Genomic DNA, 15887 nt, shown 5'->3' on the forward strand with positions numbered 1-15887 from the left:
TTCTGTTTGTTTTCAGTGCAGTCGATTAGCCGAAACGAAACTCGCAAATGTAATCTAAACATACACTCTGTGCTGGATGTAACAGGCACATAGATTAAAAACACATTTATTTTGAAGTTATATTTTGTGTGTTTAGTTAGTTATCCCTCCCCCGTACCTCCGATTAGCCACGGTTAGCGACGTACGGTGCGAAAGAAGTTCAGCATACGCACATACATTGTTTTACACCCAGAAGAACACGCAGAATTCATACAAGTCCCCGGGATACTTCATTGAGCTACGGAGCTCTTTGTTAGCAAGGGGCGCGTCTCGTCAACCTCCCCGCTGGGATCCGTTGCAAGAGGCACTTCATGCATGCGCCTGGCTTCGCTCGAAGCCACTGAGCGGATCTCCAAACTCCACGTCCCATTGTCAGCTTCCCCCATCATACGAAAGACGGCCAAAGGGTGAATCTGCCAGCAGACACCTGCGGCAGCGAGGTGTTACAAATGCCAAGTTGTGCATGCTTACAAAAAAAAACTATTCTAGCATTCTGAATTCTAGAAATATTATCAACGATGTGAGTTCAACTCCGATGAAGCTTGGAGAGCTTAATGGAGTTGGAAAGAACTCACAGACACCTTGTGAAGGACCCAACGCAGACGATCTCTGGTTTTCATCTTCCACTGAAGCTCATGGTCCAGCCTAAACCACATCCGCAACACAAACCATGGCAGTAGATGCGGATGATACCTGATGCACAAATGGAAAATTTTTAAAACTCTCCATTAGTGTGAAACTGTGGTAATCCAAACCACACAACGTATAACGACGCAATGCTCCGATCCACACATACGAAGGAGACATCATCACAGCGACGATATACTACTCCGCTACTGCTCCTGACGCGGTTATCTGATCTTGACCACCCTGAATGTGAAATTGTAGCTGTTGCTCTCCATCTACATCAGCAGCCACACGACAAGAAGAAGAAGAATCTTTAACGTGAACGGCGAGGATCCACTCCCGGAACCGGCAGCCTCGAGTTCCATTTAATGCTACCAGCGCGACCTGGATCCGCCCTGGCCGCGCCTCCCTTCTCGAACCCACTGGCAGGTTCCAGAACCTTCCAGAGGGCCCCCCATGACCCTTGCCCCAGTTCCTCCGCCCTGCCCACACAGCCGTGTACACGCTCACCGGCTTGCGTGCTGTTTGTCCACCACAGTTGCCGCTACTGGCCACCAGCCGGCGCTATTACACTACACTAAATTTCGATTTAAAGCTTTCGTGACTGCAGGGATTCATCTTCTTGGTTCTTTCGGTAAAGTCACGTAGAAGGGAAGTAATAAAATAATAAAAATAAAACGTAATACAAATTATTTTGTTATGTTTTATTTTTATTATTTTACACTACACTAGTAACGAATTGGCACGTTCTGTGTACATGACACGCCATACTAGTTGACTGTGTTGGGTGGTGGCGGGTTTAACGACGCAACATTGATATATTTACGCGATCTAACACAAAAATAACCTGTATTATGAATTCCCACAGCTATCGACATTCACACTCGATTCTTCGCGATGGAGGCCTCAATCGGGAGGACACAGAGAGGACTCTCACCCCCGACCGGGACTCCAACATTCCCACTGCGGGGTCACGTGGTGGTCCAAGCGAGGTGCCCACCAACCGGACGAATCGTGCTGCGTGAATTGAACAAAGCTCGTGAAGCCGCCGATAAACACCTCGTATAAATATCCCGGGGGTGTTCCGTGGGGTGCGTGCCTGAAACGAGCCCAAGTACTTTGCCAATCTGCTGACGGCCGAATTCCTGACATCACTCGGGCGCAATGAGCCCCAGATGTTGCAGCAGCAGGGGAATGGATTCCTGTGGCTAAATGCGGCAGGAAGCCCCTCGCCTCCCATTTGGTCATCCTCGGGGTTTCATCACCCGGCCCCGGACGAACCGTGGCAGAGCGATCGAGTCACGGTCGGGAGGGTTGCGAGCTCCAGAGGCAGTGTGGGGGATCGACTTAGGTTCGTCGTGAGCCATCGTCATCATCATCATCATCAATCGTCATCATCCAACAGCAACCATCATCTAACATTATCCAACATCATTATCATCCAACATCATCCATCATCATCATCCAACATCATCAATATAATCATCATCATCATCTATCAACATCAATCATTATCCAACATTATCAATCATCATCCAATATCACCCAACATCATCCATCATCATCCAACATCATCAATCATGAGCCAACATCATCAATCATGAGCCAACATCATCATCCAACACCATCATCATCATCCAACACCATCATCATCATCATCCAACATCACCAACCTGTTAGGGTTAATACCGTAAACTGAAAGCCTCTGTGTGTGAATGTATTTGGAGCTTACAGGAGCATGCTGTGTAACGTGCAGCCCTGTGCAAATCCACTGCTGGATGAAGGCCTCGGCGTACCACGTTGGCCATGGGGGTTGTTTTGCCGATTCCTGACCACGCTGCTTCGTACCAACTGGTGCAGGGGAGAGGCCACGGGGCCACGACACGTTCGTCGACCGTGACCGGGAATCGAACTCGGATCGCCGGGCTCATAGCGCAGTGCCCTAACCACTGCGCCACCGCTCACGACGGCGTACAAACGCCGTCGCCCCCATCTCAGACGCGCACCGGATGACCAGAGCATCGGTGGTCTCACGGACAACACCAGGTGCCGTCACGGGAACGTGGAGTTATCAGCAACGGCTCAGCGCAGTCGCTGGAAATGACTGCCAACGCATTTTGCGATGTTCGTGTCGCCCGCATCATCTCATCGCGACCGCAACAAGCGGAAATTACTTTCTGCCAACGCTGCAGCATTACGACTCCGACAATACTACCATATCGGGGTTTTTTTTGTGCATTTTCGGGATCGCCGATTCTTTGCTTATCGAATACGGTGCATTGTCGGGATTGTGTGTTGTTTGTAAGTGCTGTGTAGTGCACTGATCGGGATGGTTAACGATGTGCGGACTGCATATCCTGCTTTGCTCGACATCGTCGACGATTGGGGGGATCGTGTGTGGTGCTTTGCTGTCGAGTTCGGGTGCCCTGAGCCCCGGGAAAACCCCGTGTTTGATGTCGAGGGGAGTTTTGGAAGGACAGGTTCGGTGTGGTTAGAACTCACTGATTGTTGCCTGTCCGTTGTTGCACAGAATGTTGTTTTTCTCGTGCGAGAATGCTCCTTGTGTTCATAATGGATCGAGGGTGCGTTGGACTGGTAATTGTCGCCAAACTCGCGTTGCTCTCTCCCCTCGATGTGTGTACAGCCAGGGGCTGCAATGCGAGTCTTGGAGAGTGAATGACTGTGTCCTCTCGGCTCGATTGTGCACAGCCGCACGCTGCAATGCGAGTCTTGGAGAGTGAATGGCTGTGTCCTCTCGGCTCGATTGTGCACAGCCAAACGCTGCAATGCGAGTCTGGGGAGAGAGACGGGTTAAAATCCCCCCTGATACGGCCGCCGTGTGCGATTTTATCATTGAGACGCCGCGTCGGAAAGGAGGGGGGGGGGGTGCTGAAGGGAGACGACACGAGATGTCCGTCGTGGTCCTCATGGGACGGCTGCTGCTGTACGCAGGGGGACCCGCCGAGATGTGGTTCCACGCCGTGTTCGTGCACGAGCAGGGCCCAATTCAACGCCGAGATCGTCGCTGAACCTTCAAACACAGATACTGGGGCGACCTTGCAGCGCGACTTCTTTGCCCCGGGATGTCGGACGACATCCAACATGTAATTTGTGATTGTGCGAGTGAAGGGGCGCTAGACAGTTCAGTCTTGGGCCCCATCACCGCCTGGGAGATGGGACGGTTGCAGGGTGGCATGGGACCCTGGCGTCCGTGTTGTGTCCATGGATACGTGCGGATTCGGTTCGTGCGCCGGTGTTGGCTGTGCATCCAACGCGTCGGGATCCGTGTTTTATTTTTATTTGTTCCCCACCGGGCAGAATCCCTTCATCCGCACTATCCAAGGGCCGGGTGGCTGGTGTGTCCGACGAGCTGGGGCGTGCGTCTGTGGAGGTCGTGCCTCGGGGCTTTTCGGGTTTTCCGCCCACAGGATCCCAACACCGGGTACCCTGGGAGTCGCCGGTTGCGCCGACCGGACGTGGGTTGCGGAGAGTGGAGCGAACGTCACCCACTCCTGCTTCTCCCGTTTGCTCCATTCCTTGTACAGAGCCCCCCATTACACCCGTCGATAATCTTCACCCACAATGAGATTAAGTCGACACTTTCTCCAATTGCGACCTCATCATCTCTAATGGGAATCAATTTCAGATGGAATTAACATCCTAACACATGCACATTACTTCTCCCAGGTAACAATATTCGTCAAAAAATATATTTCTATTAGTGTAATATTATAAATCAATCAACATTTCATTGGTTCACATGAGCATATAGCATGCATTTGTAGCGGACACGCCTCTCACCAACCCTCTGAGGCAGGCAAGGGTTCCAATCCTTTTATTCCACATAGCTCCCTCCTTCATCCACAGCTCTCCTGTTCATCCACAGCTCCATCCTGCATCCAAAGCTCCCTCCATCTAAGCTCTCTTTTTCATCCACAGCTCCATCCTGTTCATCCACAACTCTTCTGCTCATCCCCCCTCCTTCATCCACAGCTCTCCCATTCATCCACAGCTCTCTCTCCCGTCACTCCTCTGCCATCCCCTCTTATCACCACGGTCCCCTCTCCCAATCCATCCCCTTCCCCTCATCCTTGTTTCCTCGATGGCTAGGAGATGTTAACCACCTCACCTGATATGCGAGCGGTCGTGGGTTCGATCCCGACCCTGACACCTATTTGAAGTTTGTATGTTCTCCCCGTGGTTGCGTGGCTGTTTCGCCGGGTCCTCTGGCTTTTCCCTCCACATTTCTAAACAAGTGTTTAGAGTATTTGGCTGCTATACATACATAAGCCATTTCGTTGGGCTATCATTTGTGGCCAGGTCGCTTCTGAAAACGAAGCTAATGGCTCCACGAGCCTTACCTGGTAAAAATAAAAAATATATATTTGTTGGTGATTTGTTTAACTTCCCTAAACTTTACACTCCTATTGTGACCCACCCCTACTGGACATCTGCGAAAGAGAGCTGCATAGCTCATTTGAATCTTCCAGTATAAATAAATTCAGATTCGAATGTCAACATTATCATTCCAATAACTTGGGAAACATCCGATTTTGCCAGATCGTGGAAAACGCAGAGAATTGTCTTTGCTGGCTCAGGACACATCGCTAAAGATAAACAACTGCCCTGTTGTTGTTCCTGTTGTTCCTAAGCATCAAGATGTTTTAGATGCAGGGACGTTTGTGCCTTTACCAAGGGGGGTGGATTGCTCTTCGATTGAAGGGTTATATTCTTAGGTTTTTTCGGTAAAGTCACGTAGGTAAAAACATTCAAATTAATAAAAGTAAAAAAAATCACGACGTTTCGGAGGCAACACAAGCTTCCGTCTTCAGGTGGAACCGTCACAGCTGTCGTGGCTGTGACGTTTCCACCTGAAGACGGAAGCTTGTGTTGCCTTCGAAACGTCACAGCTGTCGTGGCTGTGACGTTTCCACCTGAAGACGGAAGCTTGTGTTGCCTTCGAAACGTCGTGATTTTTTTTATTTTATTTTACTTTTATTAATTTTTATGTTTTTACCTACGTGACTTTACCGAAAAAACCTAAGAATATGAATCATTGTAGTCACGAAAGCTTCAAATCTAGAAGGATTGAAGGGTTTTAGAGGGCAGCGTCGATCGCCAAGTCACTGCCAGCGTCTCCCTCGTTGGGATTGACGCTTCGAGTATCTGCTTGTGGCACAAGGCTCGCGCACAGAGCCACTTAAACGCGACGCTGAGTATTTATTGTTCATGGCAGCAAACCAAAGCGCCCGGATTAAAAGCCACACAAGGGAAACATGTCAAACTCGACACTGCAAGGTCAGACATCAACGTTGAGCAGCATCAACTCTTGGCATCTTCTCATTGTACCTCATGTGTCTGAGATATATATATAGACATGTCACTCATCCCTGTGCGGTCAACCTACCCTGCCACGTCACCGGATTACAGATATGCCTCACCACCACCACAGCGAAAGTGAATTCAAGGTCAACAAAGTCGTCATCAGTAGCCCTGAGCCAGGCGTGGAAATTCCACTATCCTATGGTAAAGGGTCCATCTCTTCCATCACTAACCGATGTCGACTTGCTAGCCAACGATCTTCATGTTACCACTGATGCCACGGTGGTGGAATGGTTGCACAATGGACTTGCAATGCAGACATCGCCAGGTTTTTTTTTTATTCCATCTCCCGTGGGACACCAATAGGACACTGGACAAACGGCGACTTCTCCCCCAGCGTTTGTGAACGCCATCGTCACCTGACTGGGGATGTCCCTCCCTCTGCCGCCTTTGACCGATGCCACGGATGGCCCAGATGTCTGCGACCACTCGGAGCATGCGACACCCACAGCCGGTCGGCGGCACTGAGGCTGCCAGGAGATCTCCCTGGGGGCAAGGGGGCATCGCTCAACTGGAGAGAGATCTGGCAGGAGGCAGGGATGACAGTGCCACGCAGGGCAAGCTGCCACTGGAGGTGCCCTTCGAAAGTTTAAGCAAGAAATATCGTAACGTGCTCTTAGCTGCTGAGGCATATACAGCAAGTGCCCTCTATATGCACTGGGTGATGAATATCATCATTATTGTTTTGTCTATGATTGACCTCTGTAACCGTGACCTTACATTTCTACAACATATCACAAAGCAGTGGGCGGAGGACAATGATGTCAACACATTATCTTTAATAGTATTAAGGCATAAATTTTACAAAGTGCAAGAGAAATTTTAATATTAAAACTATACCCAAGTATGTAACAAACATTACATATATCCCTTAACCGCCCCACGATTCTCGATAGGAATACGTATGAAACCAACACGAAACATTACGTAGACTTTACAGTGTATAGGAATTTACTGTTCTGTCGATACAAATGTATATTCATAGTAATAACTTAAGCTTTGTGATGTCTGCATATTGGAGAAGTGCAAAACACACTAATTGTACTACATTTCAAAAAAAAGGTTTAGTTGATTAAAAATTATAAATACCTTTTCATGAAATACGCGTAACCGACCATCTGTAAAATGTACAGTTAAAACGGGGAGAACCATTTAAGATATATAAACTCTTAACTGGAAATAGATCGCTAAACTTAAACCATAGTACTAAGAAAATTACGGGGAAAACAATACGCGAGATTGTAAATATAAAAAAGCTCTAATTATTAATGCGTTAAGAAATATCTCTCACAACGTGGTAAGGATGTTATTTTTACTTTGCAGAAAAGCTCATTTATAATCCTTTAAACATATCCTTTACAACAATGTTTACGCATTAAACAAAGAACGGTATCGGTAGCGAACTACGCCAACTTAGTCACAAAGGAGCGAATAATTACAGGGGTAAAATAAAGTATAAATGTATACTTTTGCTACCATATACAAAAGTGTAATAAATATGTCGTTATTACAATGTAACTGCATAGAGTTATCAGTGGTACGTCTCAAAACATTAACCGGCGTGACAGCGGCACAGAGCAAACAGCTGATGTGGTGACGGCAAGCCTGCAGTGTGTTTACCCAGCATGCCCCACTGGCGGATTTTCACCTCGGTGTGAGAGATACAGTATCGTCAACCATTCATAGTCTTATTGTGATTCACATTACACAGTCTAATTCCATCCGCGCGTCTCCCCGGACATTGCGCTACCCCCCCCGCCGCCCCAAATGGCATCGAATGGAAGATTTAACTGCTGATCACTGTGTTTGACATTGTTCATTAACCGCGTGACACCGTGGGGGTTAGAGAGTGACCGCGTCGCCAATTCAAATCCTGGTCTGGAGGGTCAAATCAACATCTCGGTGATACAAAAACAAACGAGCACCGCTTTGTGGAACGTCGCCAGTGGTTATTCTATGGACAGCATGGCCTCCCGCCATAGGAATGTAGAATTTCCACCACTGGCTCAGAAACACCAATGGAGTTGAGCGTCAACCCACGTGCGCATTTGAAGAGACAATTTCGTTGTTGTTGCAACAATGACTAAATCAATTACAAATAGTGGAATGGCATGGGATCGTTTGATTGCCAAAGTTGGACAAGCTTTCTTAAATTCAAATCCTCACTCCTCTCTGCGGTCGGCATTCCCAAGTTATACAAATGTACTTCCATATGCAATTATTGCAATATCATATGTACGTTAATTTGATTTCAAAAGATTGCCAATCTTGGAAGATGGAACTAAAGATCAACACCAACATCAGGTCTGACATGCAGCTGGCATTACCGCGTTCCCACAATGTCATACCCACACACGCACGTCACTCGTTTATAGCATTATTGAGCTGAGCGGAATGCGCTGGTTAGCGAGCACAGATTGTTCCTGGCACAAGACGTGAGCAAAGGTGGTTTAAGCTAGCACCGTGCCCCAGTGGTTTTTATCTCTGCAACGCTAATGCGTTCTCATTTGAGACAGAGTTGACCTCGGCGGTGCTCAGCATAAGGTCAGATATTACTTGCAACTGATGTATTGCAGCGGTCAGGAATTGAGTTACAATGCGATACAATTTGCAAGCAGTGGGCACAGCAGTCCTAGCACTGCGATGCGATCCTAGCAACTTGGGTTGGATTCCTGACCACCGTGAATAACAGCATCGGCAAGTGTTACCCAGACCTGTCCAAAGCCTCCGTGAGGTTGACTCGTGCTCAAGTGAGAACCGGATTCGGCGAGTGAACATCAGCACCAGTGGGACAGAGATGGCCAAGTGTGGTTCTGGCCACGCCACTCCTCCGTCTGCCACTCCTGCCTTAACAGGTGCTCGCTAACAGCACCTGCCACCATCGTCTATGGGAGTCGGTTAAGGACCTTTGTCACCCATAAAGACAAATTCGTACGTCTTGTTACCCATTTCACCGACGTACCAAGCCCAGGCCAGATGCTGTTATTTGAGATGCTATATTAACACATCGCTATCTGCGTAATTATCAGTCGCATGCCATCAGCGAACAGCTGAACAAAACATTGAGGTGGCACGAAAGGGAATTGAAGGTACAAACAACGTAAAACGGATTGGTCCATTGAGAATGGCCCAGTGAAAGATATTCCATCCTGCAGCTTGAAGCTGTTCCGTAGACTAATAATCCCATTGCACGTGTTGTTTAGTAGGATTTCTGAATTTCCAAAGTTTTAGTCCGTGGGCTCAAGCAAAAATTGGTACCACATAAGGCAGCACAACTTTAGAAGTACCAATGTTTGTTATATGGATAATAAAAGTGAATTATTCGATAACCTCCTTCACACAATTCACTATTTTTGGCCACATTAAGAGATTAGATCCCACTATAGTGATGCCACTTCAAGCGGTACCGACGAATGAGATATCGGATCTGGGGGCTCATGGACTATATCCTGGGATAATGCGTTTTAGTTATTGGGAACTACCGAGACCGCTGAAAGAAGGATGCAATACGTCCCACAGTGGGGCTCGCGTGTTTGACAACGTGCGGTCAGGAACCAAGTTAAAACTGCACTCTAAAACACCCAACACCATGTCGCCCTTTTCCAGTGCAGCAAAACAAAGTCGACAAAACGCGACATCCACACGGTGTGAAACCTGAGCTCGTTTCTAACACATTGAGGGGGGGGGGGGGGTCAAAATACTTGCACCGTGTGAACAGGTTAAGAGAGAAGAATTTTAACGCGCGAACCGACATTTATCCGGCGGGTGAGAATGCAACAGAGCTATGGCGTTGAGGCGTCCCCCCCTTGATCACTGACCAAATATCCGGCAGCAGTAGCAAGAGAAAAGACTTTGCAAGGCTGCATCTCGACAGATAGATAATAATTTAAAATAAAAAAATATTACGCCACACATTTACATGCACGTATTGAAAAGCTTCCATTAAATGCAGTTTTTTTTTAAATAGAAAACTTAAATGTGAAATGGTTAAACGGAAAAAGAAAGTTTCCGAGGTTTGTGAATGCTTACACAAATCTAAACGGGATCCTCATATCTTCGACAGGAAATTCTACTTCACAACGATGGCAAATTTACAAACCACACTTGAACAACAATACAAATTTGAAATTGTTACTCGGTCAGAAAAGCCTTCAACTTCCAAATGCCCTTTCCCTTTATAAAACTGGCCCATTTAGAACGTATTAGATTTGTTAAAATGATGTTTTGCTTTTTAGAGATAATCCCTGTCATAGGAATGTGAAATATACACCAAAGGCTGAGGGCCACCAGCGGAAATAAAGTGTTTCGTTATTCAAATTACGGTGGAACCTTGAACTTGTTATCCTAAAATTTATGCAGGTAGTTTGGTCCTTAGTGAGAATTCCCCGTAAATCGTTGGAGAATTCTTTTCATACGCCGGCAATGTTATCGCTCTGGAATTGGGGTTGGGTAGACCGTGCACAGATCACTGTCGGGCTCACAACCTGCCTGGGAACGAGGTGGGCCACAAGGCGACAGCAGAGCAAGAGGGTTGGTGAACAATTTAATTTTTTGGCGAATAGTCTCCTAATTTGAGTGGCATTTATCTGCGTAGCCGTGTGTCTTCCCACTTGCGAAACAGATTTTGTTAGGAACTTATATGGCGAAAAACTGAGTCTACAACGTTTCGTTAAATTAATTCCACATTGTGTTTTTAACGAGCGGATGTTTGTTTGTGGTAAGCTCCAAGCTTTAAGACACAGTGACCCATTTAATAGAAGCTTTCCACTAAAACGCAACGTGCAAAGGGTCCAAATGTCATCATGCCACCGAACGAGCGAACAGGTCGGAGCACGATCATGCACGACCACACCACCCGCCACAAGCTTCGCTCCTACATATTCAGTTGCCTCGGCATCGGACACCCCAAGACATCCACAACAGTTGGGGCCCACATTGGGCCAATGTGGCTGGAACTGTTGATTCCACGTTTACTGGGCCATAAGTCTGAAAGCTCCTGTGGGAATTAATGAGGATCGCCGGCCACATTTGAGCCGAGGCGAGGGCTGCTCTCTGCGCGGCTACCGAATTGCGAGACAACTCGGACCCCGTAGGTGGGGGCCCCCCTGGCGATCGCGAAGAGCTGCAGTCTGGCCACCACAAAACCCCAACGCAGCGTTCAAAAGTCAGCATCGACAGGTATTCCGCAAACACAACAAAACAGGGGACGAGGGAAAAAGGACCGTGGCCTGACATCGGAGGGGTGGTGCTATTCCGAAGTTACTTTCGTGACACTGCATTGCCAGTGGTACCAAAAAAGCACAAACAACACAACCCACGCTCGTGAGCAACACTGTGGCCTCAAAAGGAACCGGTGTCTACGACTGGTGGCATGTTGGACGCCGGCCCTTCCTGCACTACGCGGAAGGGGCTACTGCCCAAAACATCACCAATTATATACTCGTGCTTTTAAGGCAGTGTTATTTACAGACGTAATTGAGTTTTTCTGCTATTACTAAGGGTGAATGTACAGATAAACGTACATTAAAGCAATGCCAAATTGCATTTCAAAAGATGAACTGTACTCGGTTTAATTTTTTTTAAATTAACTTTTGAAAATCGCAGTGTTTTAACAGAAACGTTGAGAAATCCACAGACATCTGCAGAAAAAGAGAAATCCCATCGTACGGCAGGACATGGCTGGATCCCATTGCCGGCCACTCAGCTCCACACACGGCGAGAGGGACCGCCTGCGACGGTCCCTGCGGCCGTGCTTATCCCGCAGCCCTCCCCGTGTGTGGGTTTCCGAGCGGCACCGCGCGTTGTGTCCTGCACGTTGTGTCCGGCACGGCGTTCCGCCGACGTTTCTGCCCCAAGTGCCCCAGGGGAAGCTTCTTCAGAAACGCAACGCTGAAGAGGCCCGCCGGCACGCTTGGAGTGATACCTCCGAACTCCGTGTTCAAATAACACGCGGCGCGGCCGGAACCGCATCGGAGATGCAACTTGCCTGATTATGAAAAGGAGCAATGCGTGTGCGGTGAACGACCGGTTTAAGGAGCACAAAAAAAAACGTTATTCCAGGTGGCATTAAAATGTTAGGACGCTGAAGGAATGAGGCTCAGTCTGGCTTACACTTCAAAAACATGCACAAAAATATGAGGACATCATCAAGGACAAGCCACTGCTATCTTTGTCAGGCCACAAGACTTCTCCATCGCCCCCCTCCCACGCCGCCGCCCCTCTCCTACTTAAACATCACCGCACACACTCAAGAAACACAAGGACACAAGGGGACGCTACGGCGCATGTCAAAGGTGAGAGGTCGGCAAGCGCGACCTCTCTCACAGTTCACTCGCAGGACCCTCGTGTGGAACCGGAGGGTAATGCTCGGTTGAAGGTGAAATCCGTGCGTGGGGGTGTTGTCGTCAAACGCCGGCGACCGTGCGAGACAAGGGGGGGGGGGGCGTGGGGGCACAGCCGTTGTTGGACATCGCGGCTCGTGCGGGAGCTCGCGCGCGGCGAAAGAAAACAGGTTTATTTTTTTCGACATGCAAGGAAAACGAGGAATAGGTGCAAACGTGGTCCCCAATGTTTAAGACAGAGGATAGATTAAAATGTTACGTGGTAGCTAAGCTACAATAAGGTTAAATTAAAGCAGCGGTTTTTATACTAGATTTTTTTTTGGTATAAAAAATTATAATTACAATTTTGGTCAGTTGTTTCAAAACTACTTTTTTTCGTCTGTTGTGATAGAAATTTGGCTTTAAAAAAAATTGTCACGTGCATACATTTTAAATGCTATGTTTAAAACTGCCTTTCCCATAAACACAACTTTCTCTTTAAACGTTATATAATATATATATAATGTATGGCTGACTCTATAGAATGAGGTCAAGGCCAAACCAAACCTGACATCAAGGCCCGAGCAAGTTTTTTTAAAAACATTCACACAATGCCACGAAAAAAGTTGGCATCAAGCATCTGTACAACAGTAACCGGAACATTAAAAAAACAACTCTACAAAAATTAAAAATTAACGACAGGGGCATGGCACTACAAGGAAAATAAATATCGTGCAGAGGAATTACATGCCACGGGTGTGGGAATTTTGGTAAAAAATTGTCTCATCGCTGTTATACAAACCAACAATAAATCCCATTTCATTTTGGGGATTCGGCACAAGCACATTGGAGACACGTGCCCCCCCCACCCCCCCCCAATTCATCCGTCGGCATGAGGGGGGCATCTTGCCGTTTCGTTTGGCAGAAGAACCGCGCTCCCCCCCCCTCCCCCACTTGTAGATTTTCGACGTGAATATGAAAGTGGCGGTGGTGGCACGCTCTCTGTTTGGGAGGGGGTGGTGGTGGTGGTGGCACCTGACCATGCCTACAATCTCATTTCATCCGAAACGAATGCTCGGAGGGGGAAGATGTCCCGGAGGCCGCACAGACGTCACTTTGACCGCCCACTGCGACCCAGCGTCAACCCGGCACGGGTGGCTGGGCCCACGCGCTGAGCCGGCGCGCGTTGACGATTCGCGCTCGCACGAGTACGGGCCGACAGATCGCACCGGCTAGAAGAGGCTGAACGTCGGGACGAGAAACACACGTACATAGTAAACACACCCAAACCCAGGTGTGAGTTGCGTTGGTATAACTGTAGGATTTCGAATTTTAAAGGACGATTTTGGGCCTTTTTGAGATTTACTAATAATTTCCATAATGTAAGGAAGTCAACGGTGCCATTGTGCCAGCCGGCGTCGCCTGATGCCACGTGACGTGACATTTGGTGGGAGAGTCATAACACACGTCACGACATTTCCCATCACACGCCCTTTAGGTTTGGATCCAAAACTTTTCTTTTCAGAATTTTCAGAGGCGCAATTCGCGAATTTGTCAGATTAATCCCAAAAAATTGGCAACACACATCTCGAATGTACACATACGTGCAATAAACACACACATGCACACGTAAATACGACCTCCTCTTTAGCCTGACAAGCCACAACGGCAAGCGCTGTGGTGAGCATCTGGTAAGGGCGGCACACGGCTCACGAGGGTGACATGTGATCAACGCCTGGCCGGGCTGCCTTTGTCGCCTGCCAATGTTCATCAACCACACTGTGTGCTCAAGGTAGAGTCGACCGAGGGAGCGGGACCAGGACCGGTTCAGATACCGAATGCCATCAGTGTCTGTCATGACCGGGGGTTGAACCCAGGCTGCCAAGATCATAAACGCAAAGTGTCAGCCGCTGAGACGCACGCACACATCCACAGAGGCGGATGTATTTTGAACTTCTTTCGCACCGTATGCATCCAACCATGCTTATCGGAGGTGCGTAACGCATACGCATACACTCGCCTACATCGATACACACGCACACAAACAACACAGAAGCACATTTTCTGTTCCAGCGGCCGGGCTAAGAAGACAAAGTTAGTGACGCCGTTCCTGAACGTGCAAGTTTTGGGGACTCTTCAGGTCTGACGTTCGCAATCGAGCATAACACACCCCCCCCTCCCTCCCCCTTCTACAACAGGTGGTGGGGTTCTGTTTGGCTTGGCCGATGCTCATTAAAACCATTGTAGGAAAACAACAACAACGACGACGACAACGGGCTTCAGTTTCACGACGGAGACGAGTCGAGGGCATACTGCATTCACACGTCTGGATTGGCAGAGGGAGTTGTGTATCATAAGGCACTTTGGTTCTTTAAAAGTCGAAACCAAATGTAGTCAGAACAGGGGGCGGCGGCAGTGGGGGATGTGGGAGGGAACCTCAAAATACAACTTCCTTCTACAATACTGGAGGTCACGATTGTACACCTCCATGGGGTGTGGGGGGGGGGGCAGGGGAGATGGAGGGAGGGGGGGGCGCTCGCTCTCCGACCGCCGCAGGCTCCATCGACGCCGCCGCTTCGCTTCCCCTCCGACCTCCCACGGCGGAGGAGCCCCTCGACGGGACGAAAACGACGCGGATCCCTCAGCTCCCGGGGGGGGGCCCCCGACGGTGCCACCAACCGGCCCGGAGCACCGACGACACTGGCCGTCCCGACGCCGCCGTTTACAAAATCTGCGGTGCGGCGTTTGTAAAGATTTTTCCGCGGGTGGGCGGGAAAACACGGACTGGATTTCTCTTTTTACCCTTTCCAGAATGTATATACTGAATTTATATACAAACATATATAAATACACACATAAATACTTATATATACACACGCGCGCGCGCACGCGCGGACATGTTTGCATTTACATCTAAATACAACATATATATACGCACACACAGTAAATACTAATATACATGTATACTGCACGTATATATGCACACTGAGGTCACCGCGAAGCGACGGCACCGACGCCGCCACCGCCGCTACGGATACGACGCGGCGAGTCTTACGATGGTTGCCAGTCCACCACCACCACCATCTCACCAACCCTCTCCCGCCGCCACTGCCACCACCTCGACTCCACGCGATACGGCTCGATGTCTGGCTAGTGAGGGTGGTAGGGTGGTGGGGGCTCAGAAGCGGCCGGGTTTAGCCGTTGAGGCCGTCGGGAAAGGTCTCGTCGATGAACAACGCCGATGGGCTGCTGGGGTACGGCACGATGACCGACTCGCGTGCCAGCAGCAGCGCCTGGTCCTGGTTGGCCAGCACCTTCATCACCTTGCTCAGGCAGTTCTCCGGGATTTTGATTCCTGGGGGGGGCGGAAGGGGGAACGGACGGCCGTGGCAGAAGGGGAGGTGGGGATGGGGAGGCGATGATGGTGACGGAGAGAGGGGGGTTACGCGTGGAAAACTTTTTAAAAAGTTGACATTGTTATTATTCTTCTTCTTGGTTCTTTCGGTAAAGTCACGTAGA

The 15887-nt window shown here is 48.9% G+C and overlaps 1 protein-coding gene across 1 annotated transcript in view; it reads right to left on the reverse strand.

Annotated features, from left to right (window-relative positions):
* Positions 1 to 6812: 6812 nt before the first annotated feature.
* Positions 6813 to 15887, reverse strand: part of LOC144733320 (protein strawberry notch homolog 1-like) — a 116780-nt gene continuing 107705 nt past the window's right edge. The window contains 1 exon segment of the mRNA XM_078615157.1: positions 6813 to 15723. Coding sequence (XP_078471283.1) covers positions 15563 to 15723 — 161 coding nt within the window. The 3' untranslated portion in view covers positions 6813 to 15562.

This window comes from Lampetra planeri, chromosome 46, assembly GCF_965212315.1.
Source record: "Lampetra planeri chromosome 46, kcLamPlan1.2.h2, whole genome shotgun sequence".
In the NCBI taxonomy this organism is placed as follows: Eukaryota; Metazoa; Chordata; class Hyperoartia; order Petromyzontiformes; family Petromyzontidae; genus Lampetra; species Lampetra planeri.